Raw genomic sequence first — 25,979 nt, 5'->3', positions numbered from 1 at the left:
TTTCTTCAAACTCAAATTGGTTTAGAATATTTTGGTGGGATGGAAGTTTGTTCATTTATTTAGCATAACTTCAAAACATCGCAAGGAGGGAACTCAGCAGAGGGCTTATATAGGATTTCACCTTCTTCAAAAAATTGTAAAAAGGTGGCAGAGGCTTGCACAAATCCTGGGGAAAATGGAGGCCTCTATTGTATTGCAGCTGCAAGTAACAGTGCCATGCCTAATGAGACGACAAACTTTGTTTCCCACAGGTCGATTCTCCCCTGCGCCTCACAGCTTCTTCCTAATCCGATCTGACGAAGAGGAGACCACCTACATTACGCCAGAGTTCATTTGGAAACAACAGCCTAGGGAGCTGCAAAAAATACAATTAAAAAAAGACAACACCGACACACAAATGGACAAAACATGTATAAACGTGCCAATCCTCCAAAAATTTGTATAAAAATTCCCCTTAAAATGAAATGTAAATTCCTACAAAAATTGAGGGCAAAAAAAATCCAGCAGGAGGGACAAAATTCCCACAAAATGGACAATAACCCTACAAAAAAATAGAGAAAAATATGTCCTAAAATTATGCAAAAATGTACACAAAAAAACTCTTCCTCAGAAGCGGACCGAAGGTCCTACAAAATGGGACAGATTTTCACCCAAAAAAGTCACTCTAAAATTCTCTTGAGACTAACCAAAATGGGCCAAAACTCCCACATAAAATGGATAGGGACATTGAAAAAAATGCCCACCCAAAAATTTTTAAAAATGATAAAAAAGAATGTGGCCAAAATGGACAAAGAAAATCTCAGTGAAAAATCATTACCAATATCAATAAATTCACACACAAATATCCCATAAAATGGACGAAAATACGCAGAGAAAATTGACAAAAATCTCACACACACAATTGGATAAAATTGTCCCAAAAACTCCAACAATAATAAACAATGGAAAACAAAAATCCTATAAAAACTGATATATTCCACCAATATAATGAAAAACAAATGAGCAAAACTGAACATAATTCTCACAAAATTTATAAACTTTCTAGACAAATGGAAAGAACAAAAAAAAAAAACATTCCTTTCAAATATCAACAGAAATTGACAAAAGCAATCAGATTTTTCAAACACGGAGCAAATTCATACAAAAATGGACAAAAAAAAAGGGCAGAAACTAACCCCCAGACTAGATAAAAGGTACAAAACATGCATTTTGTAAGTTTTCCGTGGTCTCGACTAAACAGTTTCCTAACAAACAGGGTGGGTTTAAGTCACAACAATGGGAGCTTAAATTCAAAATCTGTTTATTTAAACAAATTAGAAAGACAGCCAATGTCACCTCAGTCGCGTTGAGTCTGTGTCGTCTCTAGCACGCAATATTACACAAAAAGTATCACAAAGTCAGTTTCATCGAATCTCAAGTAGCCCTCTCATAGAAAGTGGTGGTGGTGGGGGTGTTGGAAGTAGACAAAAGTATGGAATAACCATAACCTTTCACCTGACTTTCAGTGGCCTCATAAAAACATCTTATCAGCTCCGCCGCCGACAGTCGCAGCGCGGCAGCCGTGATTCATTTTCCAGACAAGGTTGCCAGACGCAGGTCAAGTAAAGTCCTCCCCAAAAAACAAACAAAAAACAAGTTGATGCTGATGAGATTTTTACAGGTAAAACATAGCCAAACGACTTGAACCAATAAAAAAAAAAGTAACTCTAGTTCATGAAAACAAATTAAAAAAAAAAAAAAAGGGACTTTTCATGGCACCACGGTGTAAGGCTGGTAAGGCAGCAGCTTCTGACGCTGGTTGATGGCGAAGATCCAGGCGGGCTTGACGAAGTTCAGGTTGCCGTTGTCCATCAGTGCCTTAAAATTTGCCCAAGGGGAAATTAATCAATTCAAAGAAATCTCCAATGCCCAAAATGCAGTGTGGACAAAACAATTGGGACTTAACCTCGTTAATAGCACAGCCCTGACCATTCCTGCCGCATGTAGTGTACATCTGTCACTGCATTGCTGATCGTTCATATTGCTTATTTCATTCTCGACTTTGGAAAGGTACACTTGTATGTTTTGGGCTACATGCAATGCTGCTGACAGCTGTTGTATGTACAGCTGTCAACACATTGCTGATAGTATTGCTGGTCTTTGATTCTCAAATGGATTGACGACAAGTTCAACGATGTGTTTTCACATGTATATTTCTGTGACATACGCCACTGCTGACTATTCTTGATGCATGTAGTGTACAGTTTAGTTTTGATGTTTAATCCTCAACTCCACATATTTCAAACGTATTTGAGTTTTTTTGCAACAAACAATGCACTGACTATCCTTGGGTGGCAATCACGCGGTAACCGCCGCCATTTCTACAGACAAGCTCGGCGTTGCAGATGTCATCACCATGGCAACGTCCACAGACCCATGTGTAAGCGGCGAGCGGCGGATGTTTTCTGACGACTTTAATTCACTCGACGAAGTCACCAAAGCTGGATATGTACAGAAGATCAAACTCTGTGAAGATATCGATCCGTGTACTCTCGGCAACGATGTACTTTCAAAGGATCTGAAAGACTTCCCTGAAGTAGAATATCCGGACACTAGAAATACACATGCTTACCGGTTACATAATGATCAGAACAGACTTTCAAATAACCATTTGCCTTGTGTACTCGAGCTTCATTTAGATCTGCATGTCGTATATTTGCAAGCCACTTCAGTTTCTGTTTTTTTTTCAATAACTCCATTGTATCTTCTCCTTCATGCAATCCAATCCTTGGAACACGTTAAAATCGCTTCCCAATGTTTCTGTTTCCGTGATTTCCACATCCGTAGACGCAACAAAAATCTGGCATGACGACGATGGACAGCTGACTGCTTGTCTGCAACAATGGCGGTCAAGTACCCGGATGAACAAGCGTGACGTCACGTGCAACCCAGCCATTCAAGTAAAGCGGTCACTCTACTTCAGATTGTTTTTATTGCTGGATTTGATTTTATTGTGAACTACTAATATTTAGAGACTACCGTATATGTTTTTTGGCTGCATACAAAGCTGCTGACTACTACTGTCACCACACCAATGGTTGTTTGTATTGTTTACTTTCTTCTCAACAGGCTCTATGTAGACTGCATGCATTGATCCTTTTTTTATGCTTTTGTGCAATACAACACTGCTAGGTACTCTTGTGGAATGGAAAAGCTGTCACTACTCTGCTGGTTCTTTATTTCATTATCAACAGTTTACAAATAGGCTATATGCATCATTTTTTTGTCCCAATACTTGTCCGTGTAAATTCCAAATGATGACTCAACTCACGTCCTCAAAGGAGTCGTGCCATCCTTCGCCGGTCACCACAAAGTGCACCGTGTCCGACATGTAGTCCTCCAGTACGCTGCGAGGGATGACGTAAACACAAGGTTGAAAATGTCGGGACGACACCTAGGATCTAACCTGCGACTGCTGACCTTTACAAAACTGAGTGCTAGTTTAGCTAAGTGTACAGTGTACTATATGTGCAGCTCATGAATGTCAGTGAAGTCTGAAGAGGTCAAATGAAGGAGTAATGGGTTTCTATTATGGATCAAGCAGAGTTAGCATATTGGATAAGAGCTTTAATACCAACAAATCTGATCCAAGCATGAAACCCCAACCTGTCTTAAAACCCTTATCTAATTTGAAACTGTGACCCTTGTTTGAAACACAAGCATGCAACACTCATTCATTTAGAGTTTCAAAACTCTAAATTCGTCTCAAAACCCTGCTTTAAAAGCTAAAACCAGAATTGAAATCCTACAAGTTACAGAAAAGTAAACCATAATTTGAAAGCCTGGTTTAAAGCCTTAAATTGACAAGATAAACTTTAAAACCATAACCTAACTTTAAACTTTAACTCAGACTTCAAATCTGTTCTAAAAACCTAACTTGAAATGTTAAGACTGCTGGAAACGTAACCACGACTTGACTTCTAGTTTGGAACCATAACTTCAAATCATAATCCTGTCTTGGAATTGCTTGTTACCCGTTAAAGGCGGCAATGTAGCGCGTCAGGAGTCTCCTCTCGTTGTTGGGGAACTTTCCGTAGAGGAAAAAGTGCTTCCCGTTCAGGTAGTCTGTCAGAAATGAGGACATGACATGAGAGGGGGATGCGGCTAGGACAAAGCCGAGCCAGAGCCAATCAGAGCTGCAGCTGATGTGCGCAAAAAGATGGCAAGACTGACCCGGCAGATCTGGGATGGGATGATCCTGTTCTTGCTCCGCGTCTGTGTTCTCGTCTGTGGAGCCGCCGTAGGGATCCTCCTCCTGCTCAGGCTGCGGCTGCTTTACCGCTTTCTTCTTCTTCTGACTGTTCTCGTTCTCCACCCTAACAAAAGAAGTCAGTGTTTAGTCTTCTTTTTATTAAAGAGTGACCGCACGTCAGTCTCAAGGAATGCTAGTCGTTGCAAAACATGAAATGTCAAAGTACTCGTATACAGCATGCTCTAACAAACATACTCATGTCACAGCTTACGTTTTTTTTTTTTTTTTAGCTTTAAGGTTTCAAAGTTGCGTTTCAAGGGTTGGGGTTTCAAATGTGGATTAGGGATTTAAATTTGGGTTTCAGGGCAGGTTTAAGGTTTTCTCAATCTAAAGTTTCAAGCCAAAGTTGAGGTTTCAAACAAGGTTAAGAAAGCCCGACATGTTGCAATTTCAACCCATTTTCGGCATTTCAAAGTAGGGTTTCAAGAAAGGTTGTAGGGTTATGGGGGGACAACACAGTCACATACTTGCCCACTGCAGACAGTAGCTGTTTCTGTTCTGTTTCTGGCCAACACGTACCTACAGTATATTGACGCTGCCCTGCTACTTATTCATTTCAAATAATGTGAGCGGTCAACTCATCTGGACAACTGGTAAGAAAGCTAGCTCGCCTGCACCTACCTTGTGAAGTAAGCCGGTAAAGTCCACCCACTGCAACTCACCTACAGCGTTTCTTTTTACACACAACATTCTCAATAATGCTACAGTCGTCACGGGAATAAACCCAAAAGTTGTTTCCCCGGAGTGACATCACGTAAGATCATCTCATCGGGTTGGTTATGAAGCTAGCAACGAAACAAACTTATCAGTTCACAGGCTCACTTTGATCAATGTTGTGCATAAAACGCGAGAAATGGATTTTGATGTGGCAGGAGGAGTTTAACTCACCATCTAAACATGTTTTTTGTTTACCTTTGAAGCTCATCCTCTGTGTCAGCGGCAGAGTCCTCGTCACCGCCTGCAAACGCAGGCATTTATTGTTAATTCATACTCACACACGTACGCACACCCATATGAACAGAGGCAAGAAGCGCAGTGTCAGTACAAAGTCCAAACAGTTCAATTTTACTTATATTATGATTTTTTTTCATTTATTACCAGTATTTTTACAGCACACGAAAAGTGCAGCTCTTTGATGCAACCAAACCTCACATGTTGGAGAATTAAAGGCATTATGTCAAGTTGGGGTTCAAGTGGAGAAAAAAGAATGAAAACAGAGTGAAGATGCAATGGCGACCGATAATGTTGACCATGGAGCGGCAATTAAAGCGCTGAGCCTCAAGTAGGCGTTTTTATTGCACCTCTTCGGCCACTTCACTTATGGCCCAACATTAACATAGAAATGAGAATCATGCCCAAGTCTCGTCACGGCCATCGCCCCACGGCCGCCGTCTTCAAACAGTCTCACTGTTCTTTTGTGGTCTTTCGAGTGTTTCGGAACGATGACAACACCACCATCGTACTAATGTGTCAACCACTCGCTGTATGTTTCAGCATTTTGCTGAAGTCAGTTCTACTTAGTAGCATGAGAGTTGGTTGACATTTTTATCATAAGCAAACAGGCAAAAAAAAGACAGGCCTGCAAACATAATGGATTTATGTCGAAGAATATGTAGAGTTTTTGTCATTGCATCTGGGCAGAGTATGCCAGTGACATTTGATGTTCCAGACCCTGCTGGAGACTTACAAAATATTACCGTAATTCCCGGCCTACAGAGCGCACCTGGTTAGAAGCCTTACCCAGTACATTTGTAAAGGAAATACCATTTGGTACATACATACGCCGCAGCTGTGTAAAAGCCGCAAGTGCCCACACTGATACTCACATTGAAACATATTTCCAAAGAAAGACGGTACACAGAGAGTTTAACACTAGCGCAGCCACGCTAACGTTAACGCCTCACCAACGCTAGTAGGGCTAGTTAAAAAAATACCTGTAAAAATCACTGAAACTTTGAAACACAAGATATTTACAAAAAAAGACGGTACACAGAAAGTTTAAAATTTGCGCCGCCGTGCTAACGCAGTGCGAACGGGGCGGGGCCGGACCGGTAAAAGTCACTTCCTTGGCACATATATTCCACCGGTCTCACCCTTACCTTTTCCGCTTGAGTCCCCCCTTGTAGCCGTTAGAAAAAAATCCACAAATTAGCTGCATTACCACATAAACCGCAGGGTTGAATGTGAGTGAAAAAAGTCGCGGCTTATAAGCCGGAAATTATGGTAGTAATGTTTTAAACATTATCCAACATCCACGTTCATCTGTCACCAACCTGGCTCGTCGTCCACATCAGTGGAGCCGGCGTACTCGTCCTCCACGTTCCTTATCTCCTTTTTGGGAGAAACATGTCTGGGCTGTTTCTGGACAGTCTGTAAAACCAGAAAGAGGCCTGCTTATGAGTCCATCAAACAACATCACACAGTTGGTTTGAGCTTCTTTCACGGGCCCTCTTTCAATCGTACCTTTACCCTGACTTCCTCCTCACTCTGGTCGTCTGCCTCCATGTCGCTCTCTGAGCTCGACTCTGCACCATCCATCAAATAACTGCCAGGCAAACACATTCACAACAAAAGTGCCAAGAAGATTAAAAGCCTGCACAATACACATCTCACTTGCAACCAGGTACATTTTAATTTGTGCTTTGTTCCTCGTGAATGTTTGATTCCGTGGTCATCATTATTTTTCCCTTATGGCTGGTGCAAATCTGTGATGGCATCGTCCAAAATGTTTTTTTTTTTCCTCTAATGTAGGGCTTCAAAAGTCCTTTTCAAAGAGCTACTTCAATGAAATGCATGACCTCGTGTGTTGTAAGAAAAAAAAAAAAACCATACAAACGGAGATGAGTAATTCAATGATGACAGAATAATTTACCTATTTTTCGACAGATGCACTTTGATTTTAGTCAGGGAAAAAGGGGAACAATTGTTGAAAAAGAAGGTTAAATTCTTTATGCCATAACATTTCATAGCCTTCAGTTTTACAAACACACACGCAGAAAATAAATATAAAGCATAGCTCCAAGAAGGATACCAGGGACACAACTCTGCTTTAGAGACCAGACATCATTAGTGAAATGGTGAACAATGGATTATGTTGAATAAAGATAAGAATGTGGCTTTCAGACAGTCATTCAGACATGGGTCCCCTTAGATGGAGACACAGATGAAGAGAAATAAGCAAAAACCACTCTCTTTTGGTTGATGTGCATTTGGACACAAAGTCAATGGTACAAAGCAGTAAGGACACTGACATTAGCGTTTAAAAAGTAAACACACCTAAGAAAATCTAGTCCAAACTCTGTGCGTGGCCTTCTTCACAAAAAACCGTACATCGAAGCAAAAACAGAAGATCTGCAATGTATTTGCCTCAGACTTCCACCTTAGCAAAGTTGTGATATTGATAAAGCAGCTTTCCGACAACAACACTGCTTCCCGATTTATCCCAGAGTTCCTATAAAGTTAGGACATCGGAGGCGTAAGACACAATGTGATATTCATCTGCTTTTGCCCTTGAAACAAAACCCACCACCGGAAAGATATTGGCACAACTCTGTTGAGTTCAAACCTTGAGACCACAATCAGATAATCAGTGCCAGAATCTGTTGTTCCAGGTAAAAATATTTGGACAGTGGCAATTGCTTTTAATGCAGCAAGGTTTAAAGAACTCAGTGTAAGGTGATCCGCCTTTCCAAGAACCTCTTAAACACAGTACCCATCCCACCCCTGAAGTGAGTGTTAAGTCTTCAGTTTCACAGCAACAATGGGTAGATTTCACGTGACGTCACCCGTTGGGCTGCCTCCAATGGGGGCCATTTTCAATTCCTGAGCTCTGTTACTCATACATACGCAATCAAGCCCAGACTGACTATTAGGCTACCTGGCATACACACATCATGGGACTTGGGAATGCGTACCAAAGGCGCAGTATTGTGACTTTGATCTTTTACTCTAATTGACAGAAATCATGAAGGAGGAGGACTTACCTGCATTCTAACATGGAAAACGAAAGGTGGTTATTTTTTTTTTTGCATCTGATTCGGATGACTCCTGGACGCCTCCCTGGTGAGGTGTTCTGGGCATGTCCCAACGGAAAGAGATCCCGAGGACGACCCAGGACACACTGGAAAGTTTATGTCTCTTGGCTGGCTTGGGAACGCCTCGGGATCCCTCCGGAAGAGATGGAAGAAGTGGCTCGGGAAAGGGAAGTCTGGGTATCCCTGCTGAAGCTACTTCCCCTGCGACCCGACCCGGAAAAGCAGTAGATAATGGATGAATGGATAAAACCTGTATATTAGTTCACCACAAGCAAAGCGAAATGTTTTATTTGTTTAAAATTTGATGACAATGGCAGATAGAAAAGAATAAACAAATCCAGTATTTCACAAAATTCTCAAATCTTTAAAGTGACTAACAAAAACGATCTTAACTGTAATGTTGGCCTTCTGAAAAGAGTATTGATTAAGCTTGTTAGCTCGGCGACACATCAGCATGATAGAGGTCGAGACCGGGCAGCAGGATAACAGCGTCGGGCAATCGTCCATAAAGCCAAGTCTTCGTGAAGCACAGAGCCGCAGAACGTCCAAAATCTTTCGTCTGAAGCGTTAGACGATGTCCCCGCTTACACAGCCGGACTTGTGTACCAGATCACGAGGCTATGAAGAGCGCGTCGACTAGTAACTCTGGAAAAAGCTTCAGCAAATCGGCCAGAGTTGTCGAAAAAAAAGTCAGATGAAGGCTCTCTGATGGTTGGCAAGTCCTTTCTTGTGTAATTGAGTCCCGAGATGCCCGTGAAACACAAAAACACGAACAGTAACCGAGAGTATTCTGCAGACTTCCACACTGGTATGCGTTAGGTAGAGAGGTTAAATGGCAGCGTGCAATGCTTTGTGGGTAATTCATCAAAAAATGTGACGTCAGTGAAACAACCCATTGCTTTCAACACAACAGATGGGAAAAAGCAAGCCTCTGGTGTCCTGACATTCCAGTAATTCCTTACACAGAGACATAGTCCTGCCTGGTACAGCTCTGGTAACACCTCGGAAGGAAGACAATTGCTGTGTTGACAATAAATTCCTGCCATTTTGTGTCACTGTCATTTATACCGAACAACAACACAGAAATCTTAATTACGGTGCCTTTCACACATTGTTCCTACAAAATTGGACAATGACAGCTGTAGAAGAAAAGCGATTTGCGGGCGTGAAAGGGGTAGGCAAAAATAGATGGAAAAAAGTTGGACTTTCCTATTAAGGAATGTGTCCCACTACTTTGACCTGTGTGACATCCATTACTTGATCAGCTTTTCAGCAAAGGTTGAAAGTGGGAGGAGCCCACTAGCGTGCAAAGACCTTAAGAGTGATGACAACTTCTTAAATGAATGGGAGGTGTCAACGCGCACATGCAAACACACACACACAGATTATAGCTATGACATTTCTACTTGAAATGAATCATCTTGGAAACAGATTTGAAAATACCAGGGTCAGAACGCAATTGTCGTTTCAATGAATGTCTTTGTCGAGGAGCCAATTCCGAGAAAAGTCAGGAGCTAGAAAACTGGAGTATAAAGAAAGGCCACACCTGCCATTAGTTTCCCTTTTAAGATACATTTTATAAGACGACATCTCAATCTGGTTCTTTAGTACAAAGCGGGGGGAAAAAAAGTATGGAATACATGCAGTAAAGCTATCTGTGTTTCATCTTGATATAAAGAGACTCCGTCCAAAGAACACATGGTAATCCTCCCTCGTGCTTATTTTCACCAAAGTTCAAGAGGTTTCACTATATTTTAGTTGTACAATTTTACATCATTGCGGTTACTTGCTTTCAGTACTTTTAAGACTTGTAAAAGTGCCTTTAGTTTTTATGTAAAGACAATCCCCAACCAGGCAAACACACTAATCCTTTATCTTTCTCCAAGCTGCTCAGTAAAATACAGCAAATGTCTTTGCCTCCTGGAAAAGAAGCCCCTCATCATTCATGTTTGTGGCGTCAGGACGTATTCAATGACTCCTGTCATCAAACACAAGTGGGTGATACAAGGCAAAGGGAACTGTGAATGCAGTATTATTCGAGGACTATGGTAAAAAAAAAAAAAATCCAAATTAAATAAAGTCTCAAAGTCAGCTGTGTATTGTTTTTATGAAAAGATGCTCCACTTTGAAGCACACACAGTAATCTAGTTCTTTAACATATCAATTACCATCATTTCTCGTTTATAATGTATAATATGGACCCACAAAGTTGACCTCAAAATTCCGAAACACACTTCTACCCATTTATAATGCATTTTTAAAATGCATGATTTTGCTTCTACCCATATGATCAAAACAAAGTAGTTTCTGCATTTTGTTTATTGTTTTCAAAGAGTTACACTGCAGTTCATCACTTTATTTGAACATATTTTCTCTTTAACTACTTAGTCTTATTTTGAAATTCACTGCCCTACTTTCATTTAGTAAATGACAAAACACAGTAATGCTCATGTCTTTGATTATCCAGGCAGAAGTTGTAAGATGGGTACAACTCTTTAAAGAAAAAATGAAGGACCAGAGAAAACACATTCAATTTTATTTTAATGATCAATGATTTAGTTATCATTAAAGAAAACAGGATCGTTATTCAGCCATACATATTAAAAAGAAATACAAATTCTGCTGGGGTATGTACATTTATACGCACAATTGTACATATACGCATTCCGATGTACATACTCCTGTCATCTTGAAATGAAAGTGTAGCCTACACCTTTTTCATAACCTGAAGGTGGCAGTGGCATATTGGAATGAAAGTGTACAGCTTTTTCCATAATCGCTAGATGGTGGCATATCTTATAAAATGGGAAAAAGTTTTCCATTTTGTCCTATACCCAAGTATACTGTAATGTGCACTATTGATTTTTTATGTTTTTTTCTGGGGAAAAATGCACATTATACACAAGAAATTATGGTGTATTGTTTTTGCACTTGTACCGCAGTTAAAAACTACACAACAAAAGCTGCTGTGTTGAGTCTTTATATCAGCAGACTCCCCTCTCACGAACACAGCTAGAAATGCTCCTCCCTTTGCACATATAATCAAGGGAAGGGAAAGTAGTTTGACATTATTTTAGTTTCCATGAAGTAATCTGCCGCATAGTCATTCCTCACCCAGTGGCATTTTTTGTGCTCTTTCTGAATAAGCCTAAATGCCACAAGATATTTGGTCGAAATTCTGTCTAAAAGGAAAGTAGTACATTGACATCAAGGAACTTAGTTAAAATGATACATCTCGCCAGAGACACGCTTTGTATGTCGTAGAGGAGCAGTTTAGTCTGAGACGTTAGAAGAATTTACAAGTGGGTTTTTGCCACGAGTGCATGTACATGTTCACATTTTTCACCAGCCATTCATTTTTAAGTGTAATGCTGGAAAATTTGTTAATTATATGCTCACACAGTCCATATACAGAACATGCTAAAATGATGATCTGAATAACAGGTTGTTACATTAAAAAAAAGCATGGAGTGCTTAACTTAAACTGTCTCCTGCATACTCAAAAATGGAAAAAAAGAAAGGTAGTTAGATGCATGGAGTGACTGGAATATCTTTAGACATCTCACATAACGGTGTGCGTGCAACAGCATAAGTGTGTGGATTCTCAAGTAGCAGTCACTTGTATTGTGATGTCAGTATGGACACTCAGGTGGTTGTGCGAGCCCTTGTCACCATCAAAGTAAGTGCTGGCGTTAATTAAGCATATCAAATGCGGCCGGTAAATAAAGGAAACATCATCAAAGCACTCGCGGTTCACAATAGCGAGGGGGTGGGCTGGGGTGGTGGTTGGGTGGAGATGAGGGGTAGATAATTCCACCCTGTCTCTGGGTGAGACTTTAGGGGAAAAAAAAAAAAAAAAAAAGAGTTGTCATCTCAGCTTAGTTGACTGCCAAAAGTGTCTTTTTACTTTTACATTAAAGGTGATATCGCCCCCGCCCCCCCAATCTCTCCAGTGCCACCGTGTTATTAAGTTGCCTTGAACAAGAAATGGTTGACTAACACGGGAGTTTTAAATATCACGAGACGAAGTTCAAACGCTCTTTATAAGAAGTCATTTTCGAAACGACTAAAGGCTCCTCTATGGATACAACTTTACTTGTGAAAATTATTGCAGGGACGCTACTATCTCATGCACCACACTTTAAAAAAAATATATATATATTTTAGAAGGTAGAAAAAAAATGGCACCAATCTGTTTGTGTATGTAGATGCATGAAATCAATATTTGATTCAATTAATTATGTCAAATCTATTTGACAGGTGAAAGGCAATGAATTACAACATGGAACTAATGTGTTGATTTACATGAAATATGCCACGTACGTTCCTAGCAGCAAGATGCATAAAAATCAATGATGAACTTCTTTTTTTTCTTTCGACTTGTCCCAATTAGGGGTCGCCACAGCGTGTCATCTTTGTCCATCTAAGCCTATCTCGTGCATCTTCCTCTGTAACACCCACTGTCCTCATGTTCTATCAATATCATCTGCGAACATCATGGTACAAAGGGAATCCAGTCTAACCTTGTCTGTCAGCCTAACATAAAGTCATAAAAATAAAAATCAACCATGAACTTACGTTGTTAAATGCACAGATAATCAGCAATTTTGTTTTTCGTGGAATGCACCATTTTGTGAATGATTCATGAAAGCCAGGAATAGGACTTTGATGCTATTTACTGTAATTAAGTTTTTTTTTTTATTCACACATACAACCACTGCTTCACTCTCTCATTGTTGCCCAGCATGTACACACAAACACGCACACAATGCATGTTTTGTTGTACCATTTTAAAACTGTATAAATGGAACGAATCTGCCAATGTGTGTCGCTTCATGATGGAAAATTAGAATGTTTGATTGAAATTTCATGGGTATGCTCACCTATGCCCATTTGTCTATAAAGCATTGAAAATGGCATATGTAAATATATTTTTAAAAGTCCAACCCACAATGAGAAAAAATGTTTGTGAAAATCGACAAAAAAAAAAAAAATGGATGGTGTGACATGCTGTTAAGAAACATTGTACACAGGTCCTCAGTTGATGTGCAATATACTGTACTTTTTTATTCCGTTTGTACAATGTTTACTGGTGATAAGTAGTACTATGCTTGTGCCACAGTGAGGTACTAGGGCACATGCCTGTGTCATTATGGCCTCTATGATTATTTTCTTCCTCTGTGTCAGCAGAGTTCTTTGAGGCAGAATTCTTTAAAGGCTGTTCACGCCATGAGGCTGATGAGAGGAAAAGCTCCTTATTAAATATGCCAATGTCTTTTTCTCTCCAGTCCGTTCGTTAGAATGCAACATTAAGCTGAAATAATTTAACAAATACACAGTCTACTATCTGGGTTGCAGTTTTTTGCAGATTTTGCGCATTCTACGACTCAAACCTGATTGAACTACTCCCTTGAGAATTCATTTAATTGCCACCGACTTTGAACCAAGTACTCTACTGTAGACTGCTGGGTGACAATTAGGAAAGTTGAGAGTATTCTCCGTAGGGTGCAGGAGGAGCTATGCGGCAAAGTTCGATAATTTGCCACCAGGCCACAATAATGATCTCAGTTTCCATGAATAAGGATGGATTGGCTGTGTCGATTCTTTAGTCGGTACAGGATTAGCACATCTTTGGATCTTCGAGGCTAATTTTGAGCCAGAGTGGAAAATTCTCCATTATTCAGCTACCGCATGATCTCAGACCGCCATGGCGGGTGGCCTTGATTATGTGAATTAAAAGACCTACTGCTGCTGGGCTTTTTTGGGGTAATCACAGCTGACATCTGGGATTCACAGATGTTGAATGCTTCACATCTGACACGTGCTATGCTGCAGAACACGTGGCTTGGGTGGAATTTAGAGGGACAGATGTGGATTTAAGACAGTGTCACTATCTTGCCCTGCCTTAAAAAAAAGACAACAATGGCAGGACCACTTACGCAGTACTACAACGACAACTTTTTCTTTTTTAAACCTCAAACAATAAAATTTTTATGATCAATCAAAATCATCTATCGTGGGCCATACAACAATGCATTACTGCAACTTCCCTTGTCCTTCCTTTTATTTCTACTGTACAAGGTGGTTGTTACCGTGATCGCACAACAGCAATTGAATATCTTTATTGTCTTTAAGGGGCAATGTAAACGCATTGAATACAAGGTTAAAAAAAGAAACAATAGAATTCCAAAAAATACAATTAACACCTAAGTGTCATCATGATGTACAGAGTGCAATCACACAGCTGATTTAAATGCCTAAAACCTGAAGGTACAGAGGATGTCAGGTACCTCTGTTTCCTCTCTTAAGAAAAAGCCCATCTGCTTCCTGATAGCAGTATCCAACATGTGAAAAGAGGATGGTAGGTGCCCGACGAAAAGACCTAACCTAGTAAATGTGGCTGAGCTCAATATGATCAAACCCAGTGTTATTTTAGCACTCCTTGACAAAACGACCAAGCCCATTTTATTGACCAGGCTGGGATTGTCCAACCACCAAGCAAGCACAGACAGTATGACGAATACAACATGGCGGAGGGAGTTGTCTGTTAGAATTATTGTTAACGTATTTATTACGGACTTGCAACAAACCCAAAGTATCATCCTTGTTTAGAAGATTCCTTGCACACAGGAATGCAGCCAGACAAAGTATCATCCTTGCTTCGAAGAACCTTGTTCAGAGAACGAGCACCCACACACAGGCAACTCTTAATCTTCCGAGAAGCGGCCAAGGACAACTTCATCAACGCACACACATTATTATCAAAGAATGTGCCTTTGTTCACTTGCTCACTCCTCCTTTTGAGTTTTTGTGTTTTCGGAAATAAAGAAAGAGTACGCAAGAGGCTGGTTCAGAACGTGTTTGGAGACTGTAACTGGCCTTTCTCTCATGTCCTCCTGATCAGAAGAAAGACGACTTCTTGTCCGTTATTTGCAATTATTCCAGCAAATTAGGTGATAAACCCAACACTGTCTATGAAAAGTCTTGTGTTGGTCGCGAAAGTCAGCTTGTTATAGACAATATCCCGAGGTTCTTTCCTTTGACTGTTTCTATTAGGGAACCTTTTCTAATAGTTGGTGTCACGGTAGGTTCCAACGGGAACCAAAACGGACATTTTTGGTATTAATGACATTACATCGTACCATTGACTCCTCACACCATTTGGTCAACTGATTCAAAAAAGGTTAAGAAATTCAGGATCACTGAATCATCTGTATGGTACATAATGACTCAAAAATATTACAGGTACTATAAAATATAATGAATAAGGGTGAAAAGATGCAGCCTTGGGCTGATTCTTTAGTAAACACACACAGTGCCATTTATATAAACACTCTGAGGCCTCGTGGGCAGCTAGCTGAACAACCAACATATGACATCTATTTCAGGTATTTGAGAAAGCCTACTGACAAGAATATGGGGTTGTATTCGATTGAATGCTGAGGAGAAGTCAATAAAAAGCTGCAATGCATGTGTTTTTGTGCACTCCAGATTCCCAACTGTCTATCAGCGCTGCTACGGCCCCCTCTACCCAATTTCCTGCCAGATGTGAAAATTGGAGTGAGTCAATGACACTTTGTAAGCCCCTCTCTCATAATAACTAACTAAGTGACCACCATCGGGCGCTAGCGACAAGACCCTTCAGGAGATGAAAGCTTGGCCACAGGAACAAAAATGGATTCGCTCACAGGCGTTCTTATATTCATATATGTATTACATGTCAGTCTGCAGCTGGTCAATTTTACTTGTTAGTGATTTAACATTTACGAGGATAACACAAGGAAGTGCCACCCCCAGCCTGCGTAGCCTCTGTTGCACTCCTCTATGGCCTTGTTTCCTCACCCGTCGCACTGACCACAGTCAGATCATCAGAGAAATCAGTTTTTCTAACGTCACTATTAAGCTGATGAGACATCTGTACTTGAAAGTGGGCATTCCGCCCCCTCAATTATAAAATGGGCTCTCTATTCCGGACTGAAGGAGATTAAGACCCGGATGACAGCCAATTCCGTCCATTTTAACTCTTACCCGATCACAAGCATTAAAATCTCCTGCCACAACGTTTCAACCTCATCCTCTGTCACAAATCTGGGTGTCAAGTTTGACTCCTATCCTTCTTTTGACACGATCATAAATCTTAAAGTTTCCTTTCTCCAGCTCAAAAATATGCCCTTCCCCCTCTCTAACTGACACCAGGCTGGACTACTGCAACGGTTATTATGAACAATAAGAAATGAAAGAAATGCAGAGCTACCAACCTATACAAATACACTTGCAGAACCATTTGTCTGAATTTCCTCATTTAAAAAAATGTGGTAAAGAACATTACCATGGGACAGTCACAAATTATGGCTTCAATATTTGTCATTGAATATTTCGATTGCATCAAGTTTATAATGGCGAACCCACACACATACATCAACACGTTTTTTTCACCCCTGTGTTCTTTCAATAATAGTCGGTGCGATCCACTCGTGTTGTCACCGCCAGGGTAATGAGCCACATTTAAAATGACAAGATAAAGCCCGATGATGGTAAAAAAAAAAAAAATGAAATGCAGTGGTATCGGAATACAAGAAATTAATGCAGTTGTCTGACATAATGCAATTGTGAAAGAGCAAATTTGTCTTGTAGTCTGATCAGAACAGGGTTAGGGTTAACCCACTTCCATATGCACCTGATGTTTTTTTTTTAATTAAATTTATTGGCTGTCAATCCTTTATAGTTCTAAGTCAAAAGACATGCGAGGATGCCAGTAAAAAAAAAAATGCTTTTGTATTCAAAAATACTGGGCATGATGGCGACGTGGAGTACATTACTTTTGTGGAGCTGATCGGCAAACTATGACAATAATGCCAATCAACTGATCGTCATGATTGGCAGATACCAATCTCATTGACCAAATCGACGTTAAGTCAAATTAAAATCCAGCATTTCATTTTGAAACCAAAAACAACCCCCTAATATATTGAATTCAATAGTTTTATGTATAAACAGGGCGGCACGGTGGATCAGCTGGTAAATCGTTGGCCTCACAGTTCTGAGGACCCGGGTTCGATCCCGGCTGCGTCTTTGTGGAGTTTGCATGTTTCTCCCCGTGCCTGCGTAGGGTTTTCTCTGGGCACTTCGGTTTCCTCCCACATCCCAAAAACATGCAACATTAATTGGACACTCTAAATTGCCCCCAGCTGTGATTGTGAGTGCGACTGTTGTCTCTCTCCATGTGTCCTGCAATTGGCTGGCAACCTGTTCAGTGTGTACCCCGCCTCCTGCCCATTGACAGCTGGGATAGGCTCCAGCACTACCCGCGACCTTTGTGAGGATAAGCGGCAAAAGAAAATGGATGGATGGATGTACAGACAAAAGTTTTAGTTACTTGGTCTGCTGTACTTCTACATCTTTTCTTGCATGCTATTTATATTAAATTTATATTTCCTATTTGCACAACTGCTGCTGATATGATGCAAATTTACCCATTGTGGGACTAATGTAATACATTACAAATCTTTCTTAATCCCAATATACTCTTCGCATGCCCATCCTCTAAAGTGGCACTATTATTTTTTTCCCGTCTCTAAACATGTATTATTTAATCTATTTGTTGTTCAAAGTTGGTTCCGAAAACGCCATTTCAGCCAGACCTATGTAGCAAGTGTACTGCATCACCAAATCATTTACACTATTATGAGGTTATGGGACTGCTTGACACAACAGCGTAGCAATTAGCACGGCTTTGACATCATCATTGCCTTTCCACACCTCGTCCTCCCATAGTGACATTTGCAAGAAGCATGGTAAAAAGTCTAGCCCTTTTGCTACCACGGCGGGGTGGAATAAAATAGCGTGCACCCAGCAGCTGTTCAATGTGGACTTTGGATATTATTTTTCGACTATCCGGAACATATGGACGTTCTGTTACATTTGGCACCAGTGTACATGGTATGAAAATTAATCCCCCCCAAAAAAGATGGGGAAAACGGGGTGTCACTCAGCAGCAACTGAGTTTTTTTTAGACACATGATGCATCTCTGCATATAATTACCTTTTGTAGGAGAGTTTCTGTTTCCTTTTATGGCAGTCAAGCACCCATTCCTTCCGCACGATCATGCCCCCCGCTGACTTCACCTGGCTGTACTTGGGAGTGTTTGCAAAGGCACAGCTGGACATTAATGAGAGGAGATGCACACACAAATACACAAACAGGATTAGATTGCATAAGGAGTGCAGGCAAGGCGAATGTTCTGCTCCGGTGTCGTCAAAGTGAGTGATGGTGAGAGTGCTAACGAGGTTGCCACATCTACTTCACATCTAATTTAAAATGAGGTTGAGGCTTTAAGAGCAGAATCAATGTTGGACTTATCATGAACATGAAAGACAGCATTATTGAGGCTGTAGTATGCGGTAGTGAGCAATCGCACAAAGTCGGACCATGAGCACTTTCTGGTAGTATTGTTGTGTGTTTACTTTGTATAGGACAAATGCAATATTCAAGAGCAATAAAAATAAAAAATAAGTATGAATTAAAATCTCCTTACCGTGCCATTCAAAACAAGGGATAGAAAAAGACCAGTTTGCCAGAAGTGAAGGTTTAGCTGAGGAATTTTGTAGTGTTCTCTCGTTTAACGCGGGGGTTACGTTCCCCGAAATATCAGCGTTAATTGAAATCCCTGTAGAAAGTGATTCTTGAAATTTTTTTCATTCATTATTATATTTTTTCCATTTTCCGGACATGTTTTTTCATTTACAGATTTCTTTTTTCATTTTTTAAAAAAGGTTTTAAGGTTGTTTAACCCCTAACCACACTCTTTATAAACTTTTCTCAGAGAGACATTAACATTTTTTCACATTTCTCTCATTTAAACACACTCAAAACCTGTTTTAGGCTAAACCATTTATTTGAGAAATAAATATAAAGTCCCTCTATCCATTCTCTTCCACTTTACCCAGCGTATAAGCATTTTCCTATAAAAAGTAAAATATCATAGTTTATAGAAATAAATGGAATTTTAATGATCAATCTATGAAGTTGGACACAAGAATTTATTAACAGCAACTCAGGTGTATTTTCCAGTTCCTCTGGGCAGCTGGTTCACCTCTGCTGCAACTTCTTAACCCGCTGAAGCACCTTGGTGCAGGTGTCTTTTTTGCAAGTGAAAATATAGCTCGTTGTTGGCGTTGTTTTTTTTTTTCTGGACGAGAATTTCTTAAAAACAGACATGCCACCTTCGATTATGTTTGAGAACTGAAGCAATGACACCGCGAGTCCTGTCTGTGTGATGGTCTGAGCGCTCCCGGTGCTGAAAAGTCTCTCTGTGAGTAATCCGCATCCGCATAAATTAATATGCATGCGCGTATATTTTGTAAACTTCCGGCCAGTCTGAAACATCCCCATCCACGTTTCAACATGTGCCATGCGACAACTTGTCGCTGAGCGTTCATGTTCGCTATGGACGTCTCAGAAAGACGAACACAACAAGCATACATATATATCTTTTTAATCAACTTTTGTTTTAAGGATAGGTTAGGGTTAGGATATAACATATGTTAGCTCCCTCTATGTAGAAGAAGGGGAACTCTGACACTAGGAGATTTATCAGTAAGCGTTTGATACATACCCAGAGTTCCCCTGTTAGTAATGCATGCGCATTAATCGCAAAGAGACTTCTCAGTACGGAGGAGCGCTCAGACCGTCACACCGGACGAGCCCACCCAAGCTTAGTGCAGTTTGCTGAAGGTCAATCTATCGCCTGTGCAGTACAGAATACATTCAGCGTCCCTAATTTACATAATTGTTTGATGCAAGCAGTGTGAGTCCTTAGTGTTGAAGAAGCAAGCACAAGTGTTGAGAAAGATGAAGAGGATGAACTAACACCTATACGCTTGACAACCATGCCCAATGAACAGGAGGGGCGTGTTGCCGCGATCGCCCCCCCCTAAGTACCGGAGCTGCCGCTGTGGCACGACACTTTTTGCAGAAAGGCGCAACGCGTTGTGCAAGTGCACCGAAACGCTCCTTCTCCCGGTACTTTGGACGGTTGGCAATGGTCTGCTCTCCCTTAGCCGATCGGGACGCAGAATGCGATGCGGGGTCTCACTTAGCGAATCAGGATACGGAACAAAATGTGCATTTATACTGCTACACTGTATAAAAATTACACACAGACACCCAAAAAATCAGTGTAATAGCGAGGCCGCGTAAAGTGAACCGGGTTGTAGCGAGGGAACACTCTCTTCATAAATAAAAGTTTTACATGACCTCTTAGTATAAATGGGATTGAACAGAACGTTTTTTGTAACTGAAAACACTGTTTTTTAAGACGTAAAGATTTTTTTTTCCATTTAAAAAGACTTAACTTGGACAATTACAACAAATGACCACAAAACATATCAAATGATACACTTTAAAATAAACCAAAAAAATGTTCAAAACAAATGAAATGAACTGAAATCATGCTTTGAAACAGAATAATGCAGCACTTGCAAAGATGCATCATAAGACCCCAAAGTTGACTCACATGAGGTGCGTCGAGTCAGGCGTCCAGTCTGGCCGGTACTTGGCTCCCATCTCCAGAGCCTTCTCCCTCAGCTCCCCCCTGAAGGGATTCTGAAAACCGCTGAGGACGAACACCACTCCCTCCATGACGCGCTTGAAGGGCACTTTCTCCAAACTCTTTACTCCTTTGGATGGCTGCTCTTTGGTTTTCGGCAAACTCTCATGCCTCTTTTCGGCAAACATCTTCACTGACGAGGCTTCAGAGATGAATGAAGAAGCAAAAAAAAAAAAAAAAAAAAACAACAACAATATGACATGGTGGTCCAACTATTGGGCATGAATTGGTTTTAGAAGGCGTTACCTTTGGAGGCATTGGGGCTGGGCGTGCTGGACTTGACTTTGGGAGTTGCAGGTTTGAACTCCGGCGAGTTTCCCGTGCTGCTTCTCTTCGGGTGTGGGGGACCGGGGACTGACTCACGCTCTTTGTCAAACTCGAACTTTCTCTTTGCAGGTGCCTAGATAGATACATGGATACATAACTATCATTGAGGGATAGTTTGGAGAATAGAGAGGTCAGTAAAAGGACAGAAAGACAAAGACAGGACACAAATGTGTGGGTGGATGCATGAAAAGATGAACCAAGTACCAAGAACCAACTCAGGCTAGTCTGTTCTGACCCTTGTTGCATGAACTGATTAACCCTGCTCAGACGAGAGCCAAGACATTTCCTGCATATGACCCTCAGGCCTTGAATTTGACACCGATGGTATAAAACGGTTAACATAAGCATAAATAAAACTAGAATAGAAGTAGAACAGTCCAGTTGTGATTGTTTGAATACTGCAAGAAATGGGAAATGTTTTAAATTGCAAAAACAATATGTATCCTTTAGTAAGTTGAAAGAAATGGCCCATACACCGCCCTGAGCAGGTCAGGGTGTATATTAAAAAAAACACCAAAAAAAACAGTATTAACAAAAATACCCACAAAATTTGCACCATCAGATTTTGCCTCAGCTGCCTTTCTCACACCTTGCCTGAATAAACAGGAAAACGAGCGCAATAAATCATAAGGAGGCTGGAGTTGTACCGTGACACTCTACCGGCAGAGTACACAAAGAGCCATTTTTCTTTTTTTTTTTTTAACATTCACAGGCTGACGACTTGAAAGCAAAATAGTGACACAGTATCAACAGCAACTATTGGTTTGATACACTAACTCGGGCCTCAAGGGATCGAACCAGGAAGCTTCCCAGTTAGCGCTTCTGCGCTAGTGTGCCCAGTATTTATGCGTTCCAGTGTTCTCACGGTCTTTAAGAGATAACTGACAAATGCATCAGCAACTGTGGCTCTCCTTTTCCACATGCAAGTCCATTAAAAATATATATACATTAAAAAATAAAAATAAAAAAAATGCCTTTTGGTGCTTATGATGTAAGGCAACATGTAGAGGGAAAAATATTTGTATTAAAAAAAGGCCATTTTCCCTGATATGTCCCCTTAATTTTTTTCCATGAAATGTGCAAAAGGAAAGAAAAAGTCAAACACATTTGTTTAATTAAAAATGCCTGATTATTGAGTTCCCCAAGACTCAGGCGGTTGCCAGTCAACTACTAATCTAATAATGATATGTTGCCATCTCCTGAGAAAAATTTGAGATTCCACCCATGTTCAACATTCTTGGGCAGATCGTTACAATTGGTGCATGTCGTAAGATGGAGGATTATATTTATACCTGTGGTGAGGTGGACGATGACGGAGGAGCGGTAGGCGGGCCGGCAGGCCCGGCAGCTTGCAGGGTTGCGGCAGCGTAGCTCAACTTGTTACTCTGTGGTGAGACTACAAGTTGAAAAGAGCACCAGATAAGCACAAAGCATCTTCATACAAATTAGAAGCTGAATGGGTTGTAGTCGGCTAGCTGGTAAATGTATTTATTTGCCTTTGGGAGAAGTATTGGACTTGGTGCTGAAGAAGAGACTGCCGGGTTGGATGCTAGAGCCTGAGGCAGCGGTGTCGTCTTTCACCCGGAACTGACCCAGTTTGGTCAATTTCTGCTTGTTGAGGGGACGGAGAAGAAAAATGTTACAAACCAAGACAAAACAGGTAAAAAAAAAAAGAAAAAAAAATTATATAATACCGGAGACGTCACTGGAGGGTCGTTTTTGTCCGGAGGTGAATGGAACTTGACAAAGGCCAAGCCGTATGCTATGTTCTAAAACAGACACACACAACTGTTTTCATTATACAGTAAAGCCTCGGTTCTCGAACGTCCCCGTTTTTGAACAAATCGGTTTTCAAACGAAAATTTCGAGATTTTTTTTGCTTCTGTTTTCGGACAAAAATCGGTACTCGAACGCCCCCGACACAACCCAGAAATAACATATTGCTCGTGGCGTAAGCAGCTGACCCACCCACAACGCGTTTTGTTATTGTCTATTCGAATGCCCCCAAATAACATAACGCATGCTGGGCAACCAGTGCACTTTTGTCATTCTGTATAACGCAGCCTCTGTACACAGACGTGTCCCGGTAGTGACTGTTCTTTTTCTACCGTATTAACACCGCAATCATGCCCCCAAAGAAGGCAAGTTGCTTGTTTAAAGTTATTCTGCACTTTTGTTAGTAAAAAAAAAAAAGTTTACAAGGCTGGGCGCCGAGTCGCTACAGATACGTTAATGCACTCCCAGCCTAGCGTACTCTACTACTAAAGCATACATTTTAAGTCAAAAATAAATATATTTCTTAAATTATGTTATCATATAAAGTATTTAAACTATACATGCATTTCTATTATGCAGTTTATTATGAGGAAAAGCTAAAAAAAAAAAAGCTTTAAAAAGCCCATTTTTTTTAGTCTTGAACTTATTACTTCTTTTTCCATTCATTGTAATGGGTAACATCGATTCAGTTTTCAAACAAATCACTTCTCAAACCGTTTTCTGCAACGGATTGTGGTCGAGAACCGAGGCATCACTGTAATTCATTTTATAGGGTAAAAAGTTGTTTTTACTAAAGAATCAAGTTTATATTTGGTTGCGATCATGTCAATTCTTTCAAATAATTTTTTTCATTTACAAGGCTCTCGTGGGTTTGCTCTAAGCTATCGTCTGTTCTTTGTTGTCTAAAAAATGATGAAAACTTATCACTTTCACAACTGAATGACACTTTGTGATGATTCTGTGAATTTTCCTAAAAAGGGTGATACGAGACTTGGAAATGCCTAAAACAAGTGAAAAACATCTCCACTGTGCTCTACTTCTACATGTGTACAGTGTCAGTATTTTTGCCATGTCTGACTTGTACCAGTGTCCATTACAAGCATACGATAAGATCAACTTCTGTAAGGTGAGAGTCTTACTTTACTGTAAGGCTGGCTGCAGACAATTTTCACTCGGTCCCACTTCTCCTGTGCTGTGCTCTTCTGCAGTTGTCCGGGTCCAAAGAAGCGTACCCTGCTCATGTTAGTGCCGTTACGGCTCTCTGTGGGTGTCATGAAGGACGAAGTGACCAGTATCACCTGAATTGCAAACGTGAGAGTGGCATCAAAAGTTGTCAAATGACGTAAACTAATGCGGCTTGGATGAGTACCTCATAGTCCTGGTCTCTGGCTGCAGAGGAATTCCCCACCAAAACCTCGACAAATGCCGACCCTTCATTTCCAATGTCGATGCTGTGCACCTGCTCCTCCTTCTCAAACTAGGCATGTCAGAAAGGAAACTGTAATTAAACACCTGACACTCGCTCCTCTTGCTATGCTGTATAGAAATGAATTAACTCTTGCACTGATGTCATCGAATTATTGAATGGAAGGATGCCATGTCGCAGTGCCAGAGTGCACCCAAACACGGCAATGTCCCACGTAGCTGGATTCTGTGTCAAGACAAATAGTTGCTAGGCAGAATTGGTGATGCACGATTACACTTGCTCCTAAGCCAAATTATCTACTTATCTACTAACACTCCCTCAACTTATGAAAACATCAGAACAACAGCTCTGTAAATGTTAAGTGTGTTCCTCATTAAGAGAAGTTGAGCTTCTTTTGTAGAGCATGTCTATGGAGACGAAAAAACTCAACATTCATCAACTCGTTGAATTGTTTTCAGATATTGATGAGCAAAGATGAGAAATTTCGGTGATGGTCGGTAAGAAATGTGGGACATTAAGCATTTTCTGTATGGTTACGTTAAAAGTTTTATAGTGTCTAGAGTAGACCCGAGGTGTCAAACTCAAGTGATTCAACATTTATATGGTTTCACTGTTCTAACAACTCTCTGGCGGAAGACAAAAATTAGTGTGACAACCCTGGGACTCTAGGCCCAACATTTTAACACGTTTAGTACGCCATTTAGCATCCACATCATGAGAAGTAAGTTACATAATGCGTGACAAAAATAATACAATAAAAATCCCACCTGAAGAATGACTGACGTCTGCTTCTCTCCGGCTCGGGCGGCTTTCCACTTTCTGTACGTGTCCGAGCTCAGCAAGTTGTCCGCCTTGTGAGTCTGTTGTTTGCCACAAAAAACAACAAATATCCATCTTAAAAACAACAATTTTACACAAATTACATGAAGTTTCCAGGAGACAAAAGACATCTCACTTACACTGTCCTCTGTGCTACACGACACAACGTGGTGGAGTTTGATTTCGGGCATTGTTGGCGCTTTTCAAAGAGCCCGCTTGCTTCAACAAATGTTTTTGGAAGGTTAAACGCTAACCACACATCCGCGTGACAATAACAGTATAGTACTTTGAGTGCAAGAAACACGTCACAATTGCCTTCTGCTAGCAAACAATGGGGAGTAAATTTTGTATCCCGCTTAGCCAAGATTATTCATGGCAGTGAAGTCTATAATTAAACCACAATTCGCTGAACATATAATTGCTGACTGTTAACAGGAGGTTATGCAGCAATATTATAAATATTACATAATGGTGAAAAACATTTTCCCACCGAAAACATGCGTGTTATTGTGACGTTAGTTCCGGAAAGTTCCAGCCAATCAGAAGGCGCGTACTCTTCTTCGTGTTTCATTCAATGACCATGGCAATGTTCAACAGAGCTATTGACTGGTCAAATGGCGTATTGCAAGTCAATATTCAAAGATGGGATGCAACTCTGCATAATTTACCATTTGATATCGAATTAATTAAGACTAACT

At 40.6% G+C, this 25,979-nt stretch overlaps 1 protein-coding gene across 3 annotated transcripts; it reads right to left on the bottom strand.

Moving 5' to 3' along the window:
- Positions 1–1,283: 1,283 nt before the first annotated feature.
- xrcc1 (X-ray repair complementing defective repair in Chinese hamster cells 1) lies at positions 1,284–25,839 on the bottom strand. Of its 3 annotated transcripts, XM_061819168.1 has the most exons (18): positions 25,772–25,839; positions 25,422–25,500; positions 25,230–25,322; positions 24,406–24,513; positions 24,176–24,334; positions 22,955–23,029; positions 22,757–22,871; positions 22,553–22,656; positions 21,180–21,333; positions 20,841–21,075; positions 18,368–18,484; positions 6,755–6,836; positions 6,565–6,661; positions 5,204–5,249; positions 4,213–4,355; positions 4,014–4,104; positions 3,311–3,386; positions 1,284–1,857 (listed from the first exon to the last, which is right to left on the bottom strand). In XM_061819168.1, the coding sequence occupies exons 2-18, from the start codon at positions 25,470–25,472 to the stop codon at positions 1,750–1,752; spliced, it is 1,854 nt and encodes a 617-aa protein (XP_061675152.1). In that variant the 5' UTR covers positions 25,473–25,500; positions 25,772–25,839; the 3' UTR covers positions 1,284–1,749. The 3 variants fall into 3 exon arrangements, with proteins under 3 accessions (XP_061675152.1, XP_061675151.1, XP_061675153.1); XM_061819167.1 differs by having other exon boundaries at positions 25,422–25,820; XM_061819169.1 differs by having other exon boundaries at positions 22,757–22,868; positions 25,422–25,819.
- Positions 25,840–25,979: the final 140 nt, after the last annotated feature.

The sequence above is a fragment of the Syngnathoides biaculeatus genome, chromosome 5 (genome assembly GCF_019802595.1).
Source record: "Syngnathoides biaculeatus isolate LvHL_M chromosome 5, ASM1980259v1, whole genome shotgun sequence".
NCBI classification, from domain to species: Eukaryota; Metazoa; Chordata; class Actinopteri; order Syngnathiformes; family Syngnathidae; genus Syngnathoides; species Syngnathoides biaculeatus.
Note: the sequence above shows the minus strand (reverse complement) of the source record. Positions and strands in the feature narration are given on the sequence as shown.

Bases quoted from the DNA above. Each gene is read 5' to 3' on its own strand.
- xrcc1 (XM_061819168.1), bottom strand. From the start codon at position 25,472: ATGCCCGAAATCAAACTCCACCACGTTGTGTCGTGTAGCACAGAGGAC. The intron at 21,076-21,179 runs GTAACGCCTTCT...TCATCTCTGAAG, and splicing joins CAGCCCCAATGCCTCCAAAG to CCTCGTCAGTGAAGATGTTT. The intron at 6,662-6,754 runs GTACGATTGAAA...CTGGTTTTACAG, and splicing joins AGGAGGAAGTCAGGGTAAAG to ACTGTCCAGAAACAGCCCAG.